Here is a 22,088-nt window from a genome sequence, read left to right on the forward strand (position 1 = left end):
AATAACACTTGAAATTTGCTAACAGAGTGGTTCTTAAGTGTTCTTGCTCCACACAAACACACCCACACAGACACACAAAGTGACTATGTGAAGTGATGGATGTGTTAATTAACTACATTGTGGTAAATATGTCACAAATGTATACCTATATCAAAATCATCATGTGGTACAGTTTAATATATATAATCTTATTTGTCAGTTATACCTCAATAAAGCTGGAAAAAAAGAGCTAAATCATTCATTTTGGAGATTAAGAAACAAAAGCTTAGAGAAATTGAGATTTACCCAAGGTTACACGGATAACAGTGGTGTTTTTTATTTTTTTAAAGAGCCAATCTTGCTATTCACATTCTAGATTTCTCATACTCCTGCTGAAAAATCGATAATCTTACTTTTAAAATCTCAAATTCAATTTAGTAATTTTCCTCTAGCATATACTTCTTGATAATGTCACATAAAAAGACTCTAGATTTTATCCTTCTCAACTATCTAGGTGATTTCTAATTACAAAGTAATGTAGAAAGTGTGCTTCCTTGAATACTTGAGAAAAAGAAAAGAGGCAGTCATCAGTTATCTCAGCATCCATTTATTTTGTTGGTAAAATGATAAAGTGTCTTTATGTTCATGAAGTTCGCAAACAACTCCTTATGTTAAGAGTGTGACCAGTATTTCTACCTTATTTATATCAATGTTAATTTTGTTTCTCAAAGCCAACATTTACTGAGTACTTTTCCTTAACAGACTGACTTTTCTACTGAATATGTTAAAAGGGAAAATGAACAATAGATTTATTAAGTAAAGTAAGTCACCTAAATATTCTAAATGGAATTCTAAATGGGATAACTATTTTGTTAAAGCATAAAAATTCAGGCAAAGAGCAATAAACTTTAAAATTATATGAAAACTTAGGCTTACAGAAGAGCACTCCTTCCTGCTGGCAGAGCTTTGAATCCATTTGCAATGTAGCCAGTGTAGCAGCTGTGGTGCATCACACAGGAGGGAAAAGTACATCAGGGGGAGCCGGATTTTCAACCTATTTCCCTTATCCTTTTCAGGTAACTCTTAAGATCCTGGGTGCAGTTACCCAAGCAAACTATCCATTGACTGGGTCTTTATTTCTAAGAGAGAGAAAGGTCTGTAATTTATGATCAAAGTCAATAGCTCTAAACTGAGGTTCCTTGTATTTTCTGGTCATCTTGGCACCCAGGTATGTAATGAGTTCACATCTCTCCATAAACTGCTCCATCTTCTTCTTATATTTTTTTCTTGTATATTCAGAACTTTTGGGATTAAAGGCTGTAGAAAATTTCACAGAACTGTGAATGTTTTCTGTTAGGTTAGTGAATCATTTAATTAGAGAGAGAACTGTGTGTGTGATTCAGCTGCACAGCTATGGCCAAGAAAATATATATCCAAATCCCAAATAAGATTTGGGGCTTATTCTATTTTAGATCATAATTGCCGCTATTCACCTTCCTATACAGCACGGATTATTGACAGCTCATTATGTTACCTGTAGTCCCTGCTTTAAAAACTGGAAACTCAGGCTTGATATTTTTGCTAAAATATTTCCTACCAATACACACACACACCCATGCAAGCAACAAACCCAGCTCGACATGTTTTTTTTTATCATGTTATACTACAATTAATGTTAAATTAGTTCTGAGTAGCATATCATTTCCAGCCAAAAAAAAAAAAGAAAAGAAAAGACATACCTTTTAGATGAAGTGCTATGTACAGTAGTGCAGATCTCTTTATACTTAAGAAGGGGAATTTGGGCTTTAAGCATCCTGCTGCATTCATTGCCTTAATCAGAGAAGTTGCGATACCCTGCAGGCAGGAAACAAATTGTGTATATTTGAGTTTGTTTTCCTTTCTTAATGGCAAATAGATTAAAAAGGCTCTTCTTTGCCTCAAATAGCCTCCTGGGGTTGGAAATGGAACTTATAAAGAGGGGTGAGTGAGCACTTAGTCGACAGGAAAGAAACACAAAATACATTTGATTAAGAAAAATAAAAACCACAATTGGCTTAGTGCCAGGTAGGTGATGGATACATGGGTTTCATTACACAATTCTCTCTATTTTTGTATGTTTGAAATTTTCCATAATAAAAAGTTAAAAAAGAAAGAAGGGGACACTGTGAGTTGTCTTGGCCCATCTTTGCTTCCATTGCTTACAAGTGGTCAGACTGCGTCCCACTCTCGGGTCCCAGGGCCACCTGATGAGGAATCCCAGACAACACAGTTATCGCTGTGGTCAAGATTCTGGAGGTGGGAAGGCTACAGCTCAGTGGTAGAGCGCATGCTTAACACACGAGGTCCTGTGTTCAATCCCCAGTACCTCCATTCAAATAAATAAGTAAATAAATAAACCTAATTACCTCCCCCAAAACAAAAACAAACAACAAACAAAAACAAAATAAAATATATTTTTTAAAAAAGATTGTGGAGCCCCTAGCAGGCAAAGAGAATACTCCTCTCTGGGTGAGCCTCATCTTGTCTTTTGATTTTAAGCCAGATTGAAGGCTAACCACCTAGGAGAGCTGAAAAAAAAAAAAAAAAGTGGTTAAGAATTTGTAGGAAAGGTATGAAGTTGTGTCCACAGCATCTGTTTTACAGAATTTTTTCCAAAAGCTTTTAAAATAGTGGTTGCTACTGGTAAGTTTGACTATATTTAGAAAGAGTTATATTTAGATAAATAAGTTGTGACTTGAGTGAATAGCTTCACCTGGATTTTGGCCAAAACATGTGTTTGGTGGTTCAGTTGTGGTGATACTGCAACTCAACTGTTTTCAGCAGCGAAAAACCTCTCAGAGACTGACTTAGCACGTTTCAAATTAAGAAAAAGTTTTACAGATGCTGAAATTCCAAATAAGAAACTACACATCAAATGTAAATAATTTTCTAACATTCTACCCTTTCTTCCCTTTAGTGCAGCTATTTGGGACTAGCTACAGAAATAGGGGCTTTTCTCACATTTTATTTTCACAACCATGTAAAACCAAAATAGGTTAAAAGTGAATTTACAGCTTAAAATCAGGAAACTCTGCCTTGAGTTTCATTGTTCCCCAAATAAAAGTGATTGCTGAAGAAGAGACTGCTGTAGTCCTCTAATACCCAAACACAGGAAATCACGTAAAGGAACCTGCTCCAGATATCCAGGCAAAGGCAGACTCGTGAGACACATCGGCTCCTTTAACGGGGGAAGTTTGTGAGGAAGCTTCTGATCCCAGTATTTCAGTGGCAACCTAGCAACACAAAATCCGTTAGATAGATGCTCGCAAATGTACTCATTGTGTGTGCACAGGAAGGCAGACACACGAGAGACAACGAAAAGATAATGTTCACTACCTGTTTTTCTCCAGTGGAGAAAATGACACAAGTGGGAAGACTGGGTCTCCTGGAAATTCATGGCCACCAATTTCACCGGGGTTCCTAACCCTGCTTATATCTTCTCAGTTTTCTTGTCTTTCACAGAAACTATATAAAACTTTCTATATTCTCCTCTCACTTTAAACCCTCCCAAGTAACCCCTGCACAAGTGCCATGCTCTATAAAGAGAAGCCATTGGAACAGAACTTCCTCAACGGCTCACCACGAGCAGAGCCTCACACAGCTTCCTTGTCCCGTGGCAGAGCTCACCTCCCATCAAAGAACAGTCTCCACCCAGACTTTGGATCCCCACTCAGCCCTCTCTCCAGATATCTTAATAGAGCAAATTTTCTCTCTCCCGCACTTTTGGCATTTCCTTCTTTACTGGATCCTTCCCGTGTACCTGCATTTTAAACACGCTCAGATCTTTCCCATGGAAAAAGAAAGAAAAAAGAAAAACAACCTTCTCTCCTTCAATCTGATATCCCTTCCAGCAACTGATGTCTCTTCTCTTTTTACAGTTATATTTCTTCAGTGAGCTCCACTAGAGATCACAAACTACTGCACAAAGGTTATCTGCAGATGTGATTTAATCCACAGTGTATTTTTTTTATAGTTGAATCAGTCACAAAAGTTTAAAAATCAGAAAAATTTAAGAAGAAATTTGATTTCCAACTTCTTGTGAAGAACAGAAATGTCTGGCAGTGGATGAGTAACTGATGCCCCCTTCAGCTATGCGTGTGTTTATGTGCACGTGTACGTGTCTGTGTGTGTGCGTCTGTGTGTATATATAGATCTATCCCAGCCTGGTGCATTTAATGTAGATAATAAATAAATAAATAAATAAATAAATAAATAAATAAATAAATAAATAAATAAATACTTGTGACTTAGTGAATGGTCTCACCTCAAAAATTTCTGAAGCTTTTCTTTACTCTCACAAATATATATACGATCACGATATTCTAAAGCATAGTTAATGCTACCAGGTACTAGGGCTTCATATCTGAAAGACAAACAAAAACAACTGTGTATTGTGTAATTAGTATGCTGTACTGTGTAAATAAAATGTCAAAAATATTTTATTTTTCTATCTTTGCAGCTCAAGGAAGAAACAGAACACTTTCCAGTTTAACAATAGTGACTTTTTGATCAAAATGTTAAGATTGTTATAGGGACCACTTACTCCGAGTAGAGCTATCATTCTGTACTTGCACGAGGGTGAGGACTTGCCTTTGTTTTCCGTCCTTATAGGTCACTGGACAGTAGCCCTGGAGCTCAGCACACTTAGGGAACCGGCTCTTCAGCTCTGACAGTGTCAGCCTTTTAGGGATCATCTCGGCAGATGGGAGTGGATGAGGTGCTAATGGAGGCACATATAATTCTGGATTCTCCAAAAATTTCTATAAAAAAGATTATAGCAACAAGACCATATGAAACAATTACTACACCAATAAAAATCCACTGAGGCTCTCCTGCTACTCTCTCCATTTTCAGTAGCAATGTTTGGTCCTTCATAACATCTGAGAGCTGCTTTCTGCATTACAGTAACTTCTTCCCTGACTGGAAGTTCCTTATAGTAATACTTGCAAGTGATTTCATCTAAGGTCTCTTGGACTTTCATTCACTCACTCACCTACTCACTCACTCACTCACTCATCCATTTATACAAATAATATTTGTTGAGCTCTTACTACGTGCCATGCACTGGAGTGCATAGTCACTTGCCACCTGTCTTCCTGTCCTGCAGAATAACTAACCAGGTGGGTGCCCTTTGGCAGGTGAGTTAACTTCTCCAGCTTCAGTTATCGCTCTGTAAAATGAAAGGAGCAGACCAAATACACTATCTCTAATGTCACTTCCAGTTTTTAAGATTCTGTGATTATCACCTAAATAAGCAGGGAGAAATACATGTCTTCTTAATAAAGTGAAAAAAAATTTTGAATTCTTCCTTAGAAACAATAATTAGTACATATATGTAAACTAAAAAATGTGCATTATACTGTATATATGTATTTACATGCAATATAATGTGTATGTGCAGTCAAACTGTAATAATTCTACCTAATAAAACTGAAAAAAAAGAGAAAAATTTTGAATTCTTCAGAGGAAAATAAAATGTTCAGAGGCATCTGATTAATTTAACCACCAACATTTTTATATTATTAAATTATGATATCAGAACAAATCTTTATTCTGTTTCATTAAACAGAAATATAAGGTATATAGGGAATTAAAATAGAAGAAAGTTTAAGGCACAGGAGACGTAAGTCAGGTCTTGTTTCATTTCTACTGATTTTGACTTCCCTTCTGCACCCTTGGAATGAAATCCCCTGGGGGCCAGCTGCTCAGCATCCCCTCCATGGGTGGGCTCACTATTGGATCTCCTTCCCTGTCAAGCTGGCTCAGGTGGAGGGTCCATCACTAACCCTGAACTTCTGCCTTGTGCCAAAATATGTCTTGGGATGCAGTTTTAGGATTAGCTTCTGAGTTGCCTCATTGGTCCCAGAGTCAAAGGTTCCAAAAATGGGGCTCCTGGTCCCCAGTTCCTGGGTGCTCCCAGCTGTATCCACCCCTTCCCGTTTGATGAATTCTGAGACAGACATTTCCTTTCCCTAGTAAATATCTAGAATTAGGAACAAACTTACATTCAATTTTTCCTGAGAACTCATTTTATAATAGTGCCCTCTGAACTCTGCTGCAAATTCCAAGGAATCAGTTACAGAGCAATCAACTAATTCATATGATTCTGCCAGGCTGACAGGGCAGTACTGTCCAAATTCGCCCAGGCGAGAAATCAGTTCTTCAGGTGAGATACATAACTTGTCAATGCAGGCAGCTTTTCCTATTATTAAGAGATTAACTATTATTATATATTTATTTTTCACAGAAAACACAACTAATTTTCAAAATCAAAATAATTTCAATTACGCTAGCACTATACAAATGATTGCACATTGTAAAATTCCAGAGTAAGAAGTTTCTCTTCATACCTCCAGCCTCTCAATCCAACATCCCTCCTAAGAGATAATCACTGTTGAGTTTGTATTCTTTTCTGATGTTTCTTTATACATTTACAAATACACATGTATATATATATTTGCATATAGGATGCTTACGCCACTATACTGTAAACATTATTCTGAAACTTGCTTTTATCAGTTAGTTATGGTCCTTGACTTCTTTCCATATCAGTTTATGTGATTTATCTAATTCTTTTGAATTGAAGCATAGTATTCCATTGTATAAATGTACATATTGTTTACTTAACCATTTATCTGTTGATAAATGGTTTGGTTGTTCTTAATTCTTACTATAAACTTTATATATGTTATAAGTAATATATAGATATACACAAACATATGTATTTTTGTATGTTGGCACTCTTTCTTGCTTTATCTTGTTCCCTTCATAAGGCAAGCTGCCATGCTGGGAAGGTCCATATGGCAAAGTGGTCTCTGACCAACAGCTGACAAGAAACTGAGACCCTCAGTCCAACAACCCTCAGGGAATGAAGTCTTGTCAATAGCACAAGAGGAAGTGGAACAGTGGATTCTTTTCCTGTTGGGTCCTCAGATGAGACCATAATCCTGGCCAACACCTTGACTCTAGCCTTGTGACAGACCCTGAAGCAGAGGTCTGGTTAAGTTGTGCCTGGTTTTCCGACCCACAGAAACTGTGAGTGAATGTGTGTGTGCTGTTTTTAAGATGCTAAGTTTTGAAATAATTGTTATGAAGCAATAGATAAACTAATCCACTATTCCATCTGTTGTTTATTACATAGATGAAAAGGTTAAGAAGCCCCATAGTCCTTTCCTACAAAGAATATTACACTACTATTATACTACAGTGGTATACTATTATTATTCCAAAGTATTATAATGCACTGTACTACGGTCTAATAATACATAGTACTTTAAAACTAGTATGATGTAATGCTATAATATTATACTCTATGGTACTATAGTTTACAATCCTACGTTGCTCTTTAACTCAGATGTGCTGACCTCAGCAATCCTGACAGGTTTGGTGACAGGGTAATTTAGAATCAAATGACATCAAGTTCTAAAAGACACTCAAATATATCTCTTTTTCTGATTCTTGGGATATTCTTGATGCCATCTGGCAATGCCTACAGATCCTTTTCTGGAATGTGACAGAATGAGGAGGAATCTCTTTAATTTTCTAACCCTGACCTTGCTCCATCTCATTAGTTAGAGTAAAACTGGCCCCCTGATAGGGGAGGGTCATTTGAATAGCATACAAAGGAATTGTAGACTATAAAAAAAATCAAAACAAATTTCAAACCATCAGGTACAGACTGGCAGGTGGAAGGTGAAGCAGAAGAGCAAGAGGGCAACTTCAATTAGATTAAACTATTCAAGCCAGAGGCAAGTCTATCTGGAATAATGTAGTGGATACTCTGGTGCCCCAACCAGATCCCTCATCGGGGCTAATGCCCCCATCCTCCAGCTGCTGGAAACCTCAGTGCTGATGGCTCACAGCTGCCCTGGGAGTTGCCCCTCTGTCACAGGTTATACCCCTTCCCAGAGTGACATGCTCAGTGACAGGCCAATGGGAAGACATAAAGCCTGGTCTCTCCCCTCAATATGGGAAATTTTGAAGGTCCATCCTGGCTCCCGTGCTTCTCTACAGGATCGACTGAGGCATCTGTTTCCACCACACTGCAGGTTGGTCTCCCTCTGCCCAACTCTACCAGCCTTGCTTTCTCAGGTGTATCTCCTGACTAGGGCTGACAGATCAAATACAGAATGCCCAATTCAGTTTGGATTTCAAATAAACAAAGAACAGTTTTCAGTATAAATGTGTCCCATGCAATATTTGGGACCTACTTATACTAAAAACGTTATTTGTTATTTATTTGAAATTTAACTTGGAATCTTGTATTTTTATTTGCTAAACCTGACAACTCTATTCCTGAGAGTACTTCCTGGTCAAGCTTCTGCACCCAACTTTTCACCCGGAGTCTGTGTGCAGGCAACCCAATCTAAGGCAGGGAGGATGAAGTAGGGTAACAGAAAGGCGAATGAGGCACAAGTTTCACTTTTGAAGTCTGCTGTGGAATGTTTTACTACTGTGCTGTTATCTAAAACTTATTGGAGTAGGTTTCTAAAACTCAGTTATCTCTCCCCTTGCACTCTCATCTTCATGCCTTGTAATCCTCAGGCGAAAACAAATACCCAATCTGCAGACAAACAGGAACCAAAGCTACTGGTTATGCCCCAATAATGAAGCAAATCAAGATTCAATGATGTCATCATTATCAGAATCCTCACTGCATTTTTCCTTGTGCGAGATTCTCTGTCACGTTGCTCCCTCATACCTCATTATATCTTCTCCGTAGTTCCAAAGTTAGAAGTCATTAACCAGATGTCTGTGAGACCCCTACAGACAAATTCTTTTTAGAGCTATGAGATGTAGCTTTCCTTATAGCTTGTGTATTTTGGGGAAAATATTAAGAAACTTCTAGGAATATATAACCAAAAATTTTCTTTCATGAATTCCAAATATAGATTAAATGGCCATTCTATGTTCAGATTTAATTTTTATAGAATCAACATTTATATAATACCATAACTTCATTATACAAATAGTAAAAATAACTAATTTTGGATTATTAAACAAAATTTTGCCAAGTGTCACTCCACAGACCCCTGCCTTCATATAACTACTATTCTTGAAACTAGCTTATTCCACAGCATTCCAAACACTATAAACTCTTCTGGTGAGAGACTGTGTATTGTTTTCATGTGATAGGTTCCATGGGCTTCAATAAATGATAGCTTGAGTGAGGCAGTCATTTATTAGAACAAATATACATGCCCACAATAACTGGATAGTTCCATGTATTTAAACTACTGATTAAGGTCATGGGAACAAGTGTTCAAATTGAATAAATTATGGTAACATGTCAGGCATGCACAGACTTCAAATTCATATTTTTTTTTCAGAGTTATGTGTTATCGTACCTGCTTTTATTCTTTCCAGGTATATCTGCACATGTTTATTCATCATCTGGACCTTCTTAATGACTTCATTCCATACCCACCATTTGCTGTGAAAGCCATCAATCACGTACCAGTTCTGATGTTGTTCTTGATAATATTGCCTAATCTCATCAATATTTTTGCGGTACTTTGAGTTCTTGACAGCTATAATCTGTGAGCTGTTGTGCAATGGATAAGGCAAACTAATAGAGAAACAGAGAAGGAACGGAAAAAGCTGTTAAAACCCTGTTTTTTTTTTTTCCAGGATGAGTAAAGTTCATTCTTTTATCATTGTTTTCATCACATATATTACCTTGGTTCTGTTTTTTTTTCCAGGAGCAATCTTTTAAAAATCTCTTTGGAAGGCACATCCAACTCAAAGATGACCATGGGGATGACTGACCTAGCTTCCAAGAGACTCACTTGATATTTAGTTACAGGGTATCCATCGATCACAACACTAACAAGGAGAAATGTGAAAATAAAAATTCCAGATTTCTTTTTTCTCAGACCTGCCTTTCTGTCTTCCAGAACCAGTCTATCTTTTGGAGTAGCCCTGTACTGTCCCTTGTGTAATTTGGTTTATCTTGTCACTTTGCCCTGTTTATCTGTGTAAGCCCAAGAGCCAAGAAGAAGGCAGCATACATACAGACACAGCTCTGATTCAGATGCTTAGCATCACAGAGGTAGATTTTGGCGGACTTTGGGAGATAATACACACAATACCTTGAACACTGTTATTTAATTGGTGCTATTATTCTAAGCATGAAACAGGTTTCAGAGGCACACAGACTTAGATCTGAAACCTGGTCTGACTCTCTGAGCCTTAGTTTTTGGTAAAATAGGGGCAATGATATTAACCCTTAGAGTTGTTTTAAAGATTGTAGATCAGGTATGAACAACAACTAGTGGACTAATGAACAGTCCTTATAACAGAATGGCTGGCAGGGGAAGAATTCCCCAACCCCAATCTTAACGTTGTAGTTTTATAGCAAACAGATGTTGTACAATTTCTGTATTGAAAGGTCAGTGGCTGTAAGACAAGGTGTCTAGTAAATTAAGACTTTAAGAAGCACATTAATATGTTTTAAAATTTAAAAAACAGATCCTGGCACAATTAATAGTATTTTAGTAAGTAATTAAGCAAATATGGGAAAAATTGCATTCTAAGCTTGCTTTTGTAGTAAACTTCTGTGAGGAGCCTGGGTGTGCAAGGGGAGATGGGGAGTTGGTGAGAGAGGCCTATGGGATCTGGGAGAGAATCATTCTATCAGACCTATCAGGCCAGTGAGCAGAAATGACGGTGAATTTGTTAGACCAACAGTCTAAGGTAGTGTGTGTCACTATCACACTGAGAGGAGGAATAAAGGCCGTCCACAATTCTCGGAGAAGCGGCCCTCAAAGTCAGGAAACTCATTCTGAGATGGGAGCAAGCTGGGCACGCTGGCTGATGGTTGCCAGGAAGGGCTGGTCGGAGTACGTCACAGGATGTTCTTCCCCAGGGCTCTCCAGCCAGCTAGCTCTCCCATCCGTGGTGGAGAGGATTATAAATTAACATAGCCCATAGCCCGCAAGCTAACTAGAGAATGTATGGGGTTGCTGTTGTTGGTTTTTAATGGAGAGTAGCTCAACTTCTTTGTCCTGTGAAAGGTCACTTGAGAGGTCCTCAGGATTAGGGAAATTCAGGGTGAATGGGCAGTCACTGGCCTGGTATTAAGGTGAAATAAAACCTTTGTGACTCAACTGTGGTTGCCCACACTAGGATCCTCTGTATGCAAAGCTAAACACCAGGAAGGAGGTAACTTAGCTTGCATAAGTCCCAGGGCCTTCTCTGGGGAAAAACCCGACACTCTGTTCCCTCATAACTAAAATTAGGAGAACTGTCCAAGGACTTGATTAAGGACCAGTGGCAGGGAAGGGCAAGGAGGCTCTTAATATAAAACCTTGAGTAAATCAGTGGGATTCCAGGTCAGTGATCTGGGCTCAAGAGAAGGGCCTTAGGTTTTACCAGCTTTTACTACAGGGTGTAACCAGTGGCTGTGCTGGGGGAGCCATGACTGAGCAGGTGGGTGTAAACTGAAGACACAGTTCAAACACGAGGCTCTCCTGTCCAAATGTGGCATTAAGAGAGGGGCATTGCTACCTGGGCAGAGAGCTGGGCCAGTGAGAGACCATCTCCATTGAACCAGTACCACCTGGGGGACAGGGGAGGGCCACACCTTCATCACTCCATAGGCAGTGAGAGGCTCTGTTGGGCTGTGGAAGTCACATGGGCCTCCTTTATGGACTGTGTAAACCGAGACTTCTGGACAGCGCAGGAGTTGCTGGAGGGAGTGAAGAGGCCTGCTTGCTATTCTGGCATGTGAGTGTTAAGTCAAGTTTCAGCTTGACAGAAAATTAAACTATGTAACCATACAGGTGCCCAGAGTTTGAGAAGCAGATCACACCCTTTACAAGAGCTTTAAACCCTGCTTAAGATGAGTGTTTTAGATTCCAGTGAGTAATTTTTTGAATGATTTAACTCCATCTTGTACCTCTCTCCTGCCCCCCAAACCCCTGATCCTGCTTACCCTGCGGTATTACATGTACTTCCCATCAGAGATAATTCTAAGGCTTGAAGAGCCAGTTCATCAGGGGCTGTCCTTCCTTTATGAAGATGCCAATTTAACATAAGTGCCAGCTCTGTATCTGGTTGGTTGCTTAATACATAACGCAGAGCTTCTCCTATTGACAAATGCTTTAAGCCATATTCACTTGAAATTTTTTTGGCCACTGAAAAACATTAAAATTTTAAACTTATTTCGTTTCACAAATTCATCAGTTAACCTTAGTTTCAGATTCTGGTTAATTGACATCAACAGCAATTTCAAAAATTAAAACTGCTACTATTGCTAGTAAAAACCTAGTAAATTGCTAGAAAAAAAACCCATTTTACTGAATTAATACTGTTCAAAGGTTGATCATTATTAGTACTTCAGGTATGTGGCTGATGGAACTGGTTAATGAACCATCTCTGTGGGTTTTTTTTCATAACCACACCAACATTTAAGCTTTTTCTTCCTTATGCATGAGATAGCAAAATTTTTGAGAGCTTTACAAGGCATCCCCTGTTTACTATTACTATTCAGTACTATGTCCAAAACAACAATTTAATGTTCCTGCATCACTGGATTGTACTGTTTCTCTGTGTATCCATTTATGGACTCCAGGCTGTAATCAGGATAGCAACCTTTACAGTTGGTGGCAGTTAATCCTCTAAGAAATAATTTTTAAACATTACAATGGCATATCTGACATTTTAATAGTAATTTACAGCTTATGGGGCAATATTTCTTCTGTGGCTTTATTTGCTATTTTCAACCATTTCATCAAGTGGGTAGAGTGGGTACTGAAATTCCAATTTTATAAATAAGAGAACTGAGGCTCACTAAAATGGAATGATTTGTTCTACGGCACACAGATGTTGCCATTGGTTGAAAGAGGCCCCAACCTTGACTCTGCTTCTGCGAAGTGAGACCAAAGACTATGGCTTCCTGTTACTGTTAAATGTGGGCGTGCTCTGACGTGGTCTGTAGATCCTGCCTCACAACTGTCTGGAGACACAGTGTATAGGGGACACTGAGAACTCATCTGGTCCCGTGGGGAATGCAGGATAACTGACCACAGCGAGGGCCACCTGGAAGGGGACCCCCTGTGAGAGCCGCAGAAGCCTTCATCTCAGCTTCGCTACAAATGCTGGAGTCACACCTATTTTTTTTTTTAAGTTATAAAAATAATTAAGCTTTTACAATTGGACACTTTGTTAAAAAAAATCCCCTATTTCAACAAAGAATTGAGAAATGAGATTGCCTTGTCTATATTTTCATTTTTTGCTATGGTTATAAGATTTTATTTTGAAAATCAAAGTTTTGGCTTTCTTTGGGAACTATTATCTTTGTGAACATTTAGAATATGACCTTTAAAAGACTGTCATGTTAAGAAGTTTAAACAGGGAAAACAATCTTTTCATCTGAAGAGCTGGAACAATTTCCTTTATCATTTCTGGTGACAAATTAATTTTTGACCTCATCCCTCCTGTTCATTCTCTATGCAGTCAGTCATTCAGTCCTATGGTTTTCCTTTTAAATACTCCAGTACCTTTCCTCTCCCATTCTATTCTCATTGTGACCAACCTCTGTTCATGTTGTTATCATGTCATCTTGAAATACCACACCCACCTATTGCTGGACTATTTACCTTTAAAGAAATAACAAACCCAAAGCCACAAAGTCTCAAGTTATACAAAATTCAAACATTACAGGAATACAGTTTATCAAATGCCCTTTTCAGCAGTCATTAAGATAATGAATTTCCACTCTTTAAACTACTAATATAGTAGATTATAGTTATAAAATTTTAATATAATTTTATGCTAATAAAATCTTAATATACAATTATTTGACTATATTTATAAATAATATTAGTTTGTAATTTCTTTCCTTGTATTATCTTTGTTAGGTTTTGACATCAAGGTCATGCTAATTTAAAAATGAATTTGTATTCATTATACTTTTTTGATTGTATGGATTATATTCCTTAAGGAAAAAAACCCTAAAGATAAATTGGAAAGCTTATTTTCTTTTCCCTTGCTCTGAAAAAACTTATAAAAACACAATATCTCTTGAGTTTTTAATTCTTTGGAAGTTTGACTTAATTTCCCTCCAAAACCATTAGCTCCCGGGCTGTTTCAGAGTGAGGCTCTGTTTTTGAAATGCCTTCTCTTCAATGGTTTTCATCTATTTCTGAGGGTTTTTTATCTCTTTTTGAGACAGTTTTGATAGTTGGTTTCCTGAAAAAAGTGGTCCTAGTTTTCAGGAGATTATTTTACACTTTAGGGTAACAAAGGCAAACCCTTACCTGTAGTTTTCCCAGATTTTGGAGGCCCCAGAATTGCAATCCTAATGGGCATAGTAGGCTTAGGTTTGGGTTGGCGGATATATTTGATTGGGTTCTTCATAAATTTTTCTTTAGTTTCCTTACTAGATAAAAAATAAATATACTGACGATGGATTACAGGATAAAGTGGATTCTCTGAATTTTCAATTGGCTTGATTGTCTCTCCTTCACTTAGCTGCAATATATACACAATTGAATTCACAAGTGAGCTTTATTTGAAAAAGCAGTTCCCCCAAATAAATTTGAAAAAAATAAATTTGTAAAATAAGAAAATCTTTCCTATCAAATAATGAAACAAATTATAATCAAATATAAATATTAATAAACTGTGTAAAAAGAACAAATTATTTTATACCCACATGCAATAAATGTAGTTTTTCTTAAATAGGTTTCAGTTTCTGACAGTTATAGTTCTACTTCCTTAATAACGTCTTTCGGGTATACTGAATGTTTCTGCCAAGGAGTGTAAAGTTGTTTGGATATATTCATGGGCCAATTTATCTTCACAGAGAGGTCTATTTCTAAGGTAGTGTTATGTATGGAAATGTGTCTTCCCTAATTTGTAGGTTGAAGTTCTAACCCTCAAAGTGACAGTATGTGGAGACAGGGCCTTTGAGGAGTAACTAAGGTAAAATCAGGTCACAAGAGTGGGGCTCTAATCTAAGAGGACTAGTGTTCTTATAAGAAGAGAAAGAGACACTAGGAGTGCATGAGCACAGAGGAAAACCACTGAGGACCCAGTGAGAAGTAGTCATCTACAAGCCAGGAAGACAGGCCTTATCAGAACTATCACACCTCCTGGCACCTTGACCTTGGACTTCCAGCCCCTAGAACCGTGAGAAAATACATTTCTGTTGTTTAAGCCACCTGGGCTGTGGTATTCTGGTGTGGCAGCCTGAGCAGACTAACACAGGTGGGGCCCTGGGTTATCTTTGAGGGTATACTGGTAGGACAAATCCCACCTGTTTCTCTTTCAAGTTCTTTTACAGATGCAGTTCCACTCACATAAACATCAAGGACAGCCACAAAAGGCAAAAACACACCTAAAAAGCAGCCTAAGGTGTCGGTACGGAATGGAGTGGGAGGAGTAGTCCCACATCTTTGCAATGGTAATGATGAGAACTGAGTAATTAATTGATTATCTTTTTTTTTTTTTTTTTTTACAGCCTTAGGTAGCCAAGCATTAGCCATGCCTAGACTTGACAAAATAGGTGGGAAACAGTGTGGTAAAATATTGCTCCTTCTGCAGAGCTACACCAGGATAGCAGTCACAGGTCAATGGTGTTGTCAGCATCATCATTCTTGGGTTGGAATCATGTTCATGGCTAGGAATAAATGCTGGGGATAAGAAGAAACTTGGGGATAGAGTGGGAAAGTCTGCTCTATGTCTTATACTTGGTAATAAGAGAAAAGGTGAAAGTTCAATGATTCCATTTTAGTTCCCAAATTAAGTGTGAATCCTTACAGCAGATTTAGCTGTTGGCCAAAATATCTAGCAGGCATCTTTCTCCTTTGTAGGTCAGAATACCCAAGGTGTCATCAAATCAGAAACATCAAATTGTCAGGCACCCAGAAAGATTCCCAACAGTCCTGAAAAAGGATTATTTATACACTTAAACCCTTCCTATGACCATACACTCATTTCTCCACAAGACATCTGTGTACAATCCTTATTATGTTTGGACACGGGTCCTTAAATAGAGTTCTGACTTTGCCTGCTTCTTTTCCTTTCTTGCCCATCTCAAAAAGAAGGGTAGGGAGTAACTATTTTTCAGAAGCTTTCTAGGTGATCCTAATACATGCTTAACTCTATCTGATTCTCTATGGTGGGAACTGTTACAGTGTTTCTCTATTTGAAAAGGCTTCTCTTGACATCCTTAATGGTTAAGATAAAGAAGTTAACACAAGTAAGCGGAATTGAAATTGTGTCAAATCAACCAAGAAGGATATTTCAGGTAATGTACACATGGTTCATTTTGGATCCCTTCTTCCAAAATATTTTTATCAGTGACCAATAATAGTAATACATGTTAATAAAAACAACATATTAATTGAGTGCTTATAAAAAACCAAGCACTTGCTTGCAACACAAATACTTTACAGCAATTAACTCATTCAATCATTGTAACAATACTATGAGGTAGGGGCTATTCTTATTCCCATTTAGCAAATGGGAATAGCTCAGAGAGGTTAAGTAATTTGTCCAAGGCCACTCAGCTGGTAAGCAGTGGTTTTGAACTCAGGCAGTCTGGCTCCAGAGGCCATGGTCTTCTCCACTGTGCTACATCATTGATGGGAATAAGAAGGTACACTGGTCAAGAGGGCAGTTCACTATTATGTTTATTGTCTTTAAAGCACTTAATACAACCTGACAAGAACCTACTTGTTCATTTACTTATTTATTGCCTATCCTCTCTCCCCAACTCAACTAGAATATAGGACCCATGATAAAAGGAACATAGTCTCTTTGCTTCACTGCTCTATTCCCAGGGACTGGAACAGTGGATGGCATGTTCTTTTTTAAATTTGTTGAAAGCCATCCCACATTTGAAGTTATTGAATTCCAATTGCATTAAATGTATTTGCTCACCCTGCATAAAAATACAGTACTTAGAAATAAGTTTGTGATGAACATTAAGGGCACATTTTGTATGGTATCTCACACTTTTCAGAGGACTTTACACCCTTGTATTTGATCACAGTAGCCTGATAGCACTGTTCTCCCATTTTAAAGGTGAAGAAACAGAATGAGTCTAAATGACTTGCCTAGAATTAGATAGCAAATTAGTGCCAGAGCTCAGCTCTGTAGATGTCTAGTTTGAGAAATATTTCTACTATCATCTTCTGCTACAGAGTCAAAACCAAGTTGGAATTGGATTATCTCTACAGAAATAGACGAAAGAAATTAAACCCTTTGACTAATTTTTTCCTACTTCAGAAAGGCAAAACAACCACACATATTTTTACAGCTAATTAAGAATACTGTACAATGTTTACAATTTTTTGAAATTATCCACTGCCTTCTTTTTAAACATATTTTTAAAAAGAGAAATAAAAGAGCATGGCTTTTCAGATGCATTTGCTGACACTACCTTTACAGGGTCCCAGTAGCCAAATGAGCTTATATACTTGTAGGTAAAGCTAAGCATTTTCTGGGCAAGGCGTGATGATATTGGATAACATTTCTCAAAAATGCTCGCACGATTCTCCACCAGTGGTTTCAGTTTTGTATTCAACATATATTGTACAATGTGGATTTTCCGAGCTCCATTAATGAGCATTACTGGTACCAAAAACTTTTCAAATTCTTCCTGATGAGAGAAATCATAAGAGGAAATATTTTTAGTGGGAAGGAAGCTGGTAGTATTCAGCCATGGTACATAGACATTGCTGGTGGCTTAACCACTTCAGTCTAGAGAACAAATATTTGTTAGCTTCCAAGTGGCTGGGTGTTGGCAGCTAAAGCCTTTGACCTTCTATGGCTTCCCTGCTGCCCTTGATTTATTAACTGTTTTTCTATAATTGTAAGCGGTGCTGATGAAAGGCAACACAGCCCTAAAAACATGTATACATTTCTTTTGAAATGTTAAAAAGAGATCAAGGCATACACCAAATTGCTTTTGTTTCATTCTCAAGTGTTATTTTCCAAGTCATGAAAAATAAAAAGTAATAACCTGTATTATTTGTAAATTACTCATGTCTGCTTCAAATTTTTCTCGCAGTTCACTTCTCAGGCGTTCAAGTGCATCAATCTCCTGCTCTTCATCTTCCTCACTCATCACTTCTTCATCTTTTGGAAACTCGTCTTCGAGGATGTTCTCAATATCATCTGTGTCTTCTTCAGGATCTTCCTCACTAATATCTTCATCTTCTCTAACTGTCTAAGGAAGAAAATACTCCCTTTTACTACACATACAGAAGATGGAGCAAATGACAAGGCTAACGAATTATCTGGGGTGTTTTGGAGCAAGTGGATATTCGTTAGTATGGCATGCAACATTCAACTACTGACACAGTGAAGTTTTAAATATCCGGCACCCAGAAATTTAATGCCTTCAAGACTCAGACACCAAAGTGATACCATAAAGAAATACACAGATGAGATACTAACTGCTAATATTTAATGCTGTTGTTTTCAGAATGTGATATGTTTTTGGTGGTCTTCAATAACAATATTTAATGCAGAGGAGAGAGTATAAGACACTCACTAGCTGTATTAGCCTGGACAAGATCAGTTTCCTCATCTGCAAAATAGGAATAAGGAAAGTACCTCCCACACATGGTTGTTGGCAGCATTAAATAAGCTGATACATGCAAAGCCCTTAGGAAACTGCCTGGCACATGGTAAGCATGCAAATGATAGCTATTATTCCCATTATGCTTTTAAAGCTATTATTGTCATTTTGTATGAAGCACTGTACTAATAGAACAGTACACGCCCCTTAGGAGGTTACAGCTTATCTGAGGAAACAAGAATATACATAAATGATTATTAAAGACCATGACATGATACTGATACTAGGTGGTACTGCACAGGCTCTGCACAAATCTGAGCCCTATCGTATTGATCCTCCTGCACTGGTCGCCCTGAAGTACTCCTCCCAGTTGCAGCACTGCCTTCCAGTCGGAAACCTGGGAGTTACTTTGACTCCTTGCTCTCCATTATTGCACACCCAGTTTCCAAGGATGGGAGTCCTAAATAGTCCTTACGACCCCCTCCTCCTTTTCAGTCCCACTCTACTGTTTGCCTTCTCGTTATCTCTTGCCTGCAGTCTTGTGATTAGCTCGCTATTTCCTAATCTTTCTAACTGATTAAACCCTGGCTCCTTTAGAAGGCACTTGCAGCTGGGATTTGGACTTGTAGGTGCCGGGGGAAGATGAGAGGATAAGGGCCCTTCCCTGCTCTGTGCTTAGGCTCCTCTCTCCCCAAAAGGAGTTTGGCGATGAGACAAATCTGAGATTTCTCAGATCTTTTTAATTTGAATTTTGAGACCACTTACTACTTTTTCTTTTTTCTTGTATTTTGACAATTTTTTATCCTGAGATTTGATTTTCTAAGGATCACTGGAAGTATGAGAGGATGAGTCCACACTACAAGCTGGGGACATCTTAGTTTCGGGTGAACTTGAGCTCACCTCTCCAGCTCTAGCTAATAGCTCTTCCAACTTGTTTGTTAATTTAAAAAACTTAAACTATATACATTTAAAAGGAAATTCATTTTTGCTATAAAGATCAAATTATACATCATATAGGGTAAAAAAAAAAAGTCTCCCTTTACACTTACATCTCTATTTCTACTTTCTTCCCTGGAAATAGTTTTGGTTAACAATTTGATTAGGATCCTTTTGGACACACACACACATACACACACACACAATTAATATTATTTTATACTTAAATGAAATCATTCTTTTTCTAAAACTTGCTGAAAAATAATTTTGTGATATATTTAAATTTCTTTCCATATCAGAACATGCATCTCATGATTTTTTATTTAGCAATTCTTGCATTTAAAAAATGCAGGGTTTTTTGTTTTGTTTTGTTGTTATTCTATAGAAACCAGTTTAGTAAGTAACAAAATAAATAGTAAAAGATCGCTACTTTTGACCCTTGTGCTGTTTGGTTTCTCTTTCCTGCTAGTGATAATGAGAAATTTGGCTGACTTAACATTACTCTTTTTCTTCTGCCTATACCTCAGTTTTAGTCATATTTTTAATTCTTAATTCTGCCTGGAGTGCCTATAACTTTAAATCCTACCCCCAAATCTGTATTTATTGAGTTCTCATTTTTAGATGTATGTTTTGATTCTCCACAATTCAAGAAAATGTCCTTACTCTTTCTTTCATTTTTCCCTCTCTTTAGTTCCTAAATTTTTGTCTTCAAAATTACTACAGTCACATTTCTGTCTTGTAACTGTAGTTAAGTATTTGGTGCTTCATGTAGAAATTGATTGTGAAAATTAAAAGCAAACAGTATTTGATTCTGAAAATGAAATCCAATAAATAGCACCTGTTATATTTAATTACATAATCTTTATTCACTACAAAGATAGTGACAGAAGGAAGCAACTCTGTATCAGAAAACATGTGCCATTCTAAGGAGACTGTTTCAAATATCAAGGTCAAACACTATTTTTTCCCATTATTTAAAATCATGCCATATTTTAATTTGCCCCATATTCAGATAATGATTTTTCTTGTCCAGCCCCTACCCCCATATTTGTTTGTTTGTTTTATATTGTAGGTGGAAAAGATTATTTACCATATCAATTATCTACTTTTTTCAGAAAGAATATATGAAAGCCTAATTTTCTAAGACCTTAAATATTTGAAAATATTTCCACTCCATTCTTACACATTATAAATTGTTTGCGTAGATATAGAATTCTAGGTTGAAAATCATTTTCACTCAGAATTTTGAAGGCACTGCCTTTGTCTTTTATCACCCAGTATTGCTGGTTTGAAATCTGATGCAAATCTTATCCACATTCCTTTGTAGATTTTTTTTTTCATGTTTATTTTCTTTTTCACTTTTTTTTTTTTTTTTTTGGAATGCATATTGGATGTTAACCATACTGGATTGACTCCACATACCCCTAGTTTTTTCTTTCATATTGTCTATCTCTTGCATTTTTTTTCTTGCATTTTTTAAAATGGAGGTACTGGTGATTGAACTCGGGAACTTGTGCATGCTAAGCATGTGCTCTGCCCACTGAGAGCCTGAGCTATACCCACTCCCCTATCTCTTGTATTTTTATTCTACATTTGAGAAACTCTTTAGCTTTTTCTTCTAATTTTTTAATCGAACTTTTAGTTAATTTAAATGCTATATTTTCTTTATTATAGATTCTATGAACTGCTTTTTGTTCTCTGGTTTTTCATAGCATCCTGTTTTTGTTTTATAGATACAAGCTCTTGAATTTTCTGAGGTAAATGGGAACTTTAAAAAAATGTTTAATAATATTTTGTGTATTGTCTATTTGTTTTAGAGTCAATTATTCTATTTGTTCACCTTGGTTATTCTTGTATTGATAATTTCCCTTAAGTGCATGGTAATCCTTCGTTGTCTATTCATTTTTAAGGACTAAGTTGATTAATTCAGAACAACTGTAAGCTCTGGGTATGTGAGCAGGACAGGCTATATCATGCTTTCATTTAAGATGTGAGGATGAGAAGAGCAGGCAGGCTGGATCTTGCCCTCAATGATGAAGGGCACCAACTGACATTCTGTGGCACCTACCATTTTCTAGACATATTATTTAATTACTTTAAAAATTATTTACCTTTTTCCTTCATGGGCACAAGTGTCACTGTTACATGAGGAGCTCATGGAAATAACCTTAAATGACTTTTATGCAATTGACCCTCTTGGACTTTCTAGATAATCAAATTATATGCAAATAATACATTCTGTTCTTACTTTTCAACATGTATGCTGTTTCTTTTTCTTATCACACTGCTGGGGCTAGTTCCTTCAGTACAATGTTGAATTTTTTTTAAAGATTAATATCTTAAAAATCTTCAGAGCAGACCATCTGAAAGACCCACAGGTTAATTCTTTTTAGGGAAAAAGGCTTTATTTTTCTATAAATGACATTTTGGTCTTCTGGAAAAAATGCTGTTTTTCCCCTACATCTACCATCTTTCAGTCCTTGCTAGGAGATACATGTTCTAAACTTCATGGTCTCAGACACCTGCTTCTAGTATGAAGGAATAAGTTCATTTAACCTCTAGCAGATAATGACTATAAACCATGTACAAATTTTATAGA

General features: G+C 37.2%; 1 protein-coding gene across 1 annotated transcript in view; it reads right to left on the minus strand.

Moving 5' to 3' along the window:
- Positions 1-573: 573 nt before the first annotated feature.
- AK9 (adenylate kinase 9) overlaps positions 574-22,088 on the minus strand; it is a 102,108-nt gene continuing 80,593 nt past the window's right edge. Inside the window, exons 31-42 of the mRNA XM_032484682.1 lie at positions 17,993-18,199; positions 17,411-17,629; positions 14,280-14,493; positions 11,954-12,155; positions 9,697-9,843; positions 9,366-9,586; positions 6,024-6,220; positions 4,609-4,778; positions 4,283-4,381; positions 3,149-3,251; positions 1,719-1,833; positions 574-1,296 (exon numbers count right to left, since the gene is read on the minus strand). Of these exons, the coding sequence (XP_032340573.1) occupies positions 1,094-1,296; positions 1,719-1,833; positions 3,149-3,251; positions 4,283-4,381; positions 4,609-4,778; positions 6,024-6,220; positions 9,366-9,586; positions 9,697-9,843; positions 11,954-12,155; positions 14,280-14,493; positions 17,411-17,629; positions 17,993-18,199 (2,097 nt within the window). The 3' untranslated portion in view covers positions 574-1,093. The remainder of the gene's footprint in view (positions 1,297-1,718; positions 1,834-3,148; positions 3,252-4,282; positions 4,382-4,608; positions 4,779-6,023; positions 6,221-9,365; positions 9,587-9,696; positions 9,844-11,953; positions 12,156-14,279; positions 14,494-17,410; positions 17,630-17,992; positions 18,200-22,088) is intronic.

This window comes from Camelus ferus, chromosome 8 (genome assembly GCF_009834535.1).
Source record: "Camelus ferus isolate YT-003-E chromosome 8, BCGSAC_Cfer_1.0, whole genome shotgun sequence".
NCBI lineage: Eukaryota > Metazoa > Chordata > Mammalia > Artiodactyla > Camelidae > Camelus > Camelus ferus.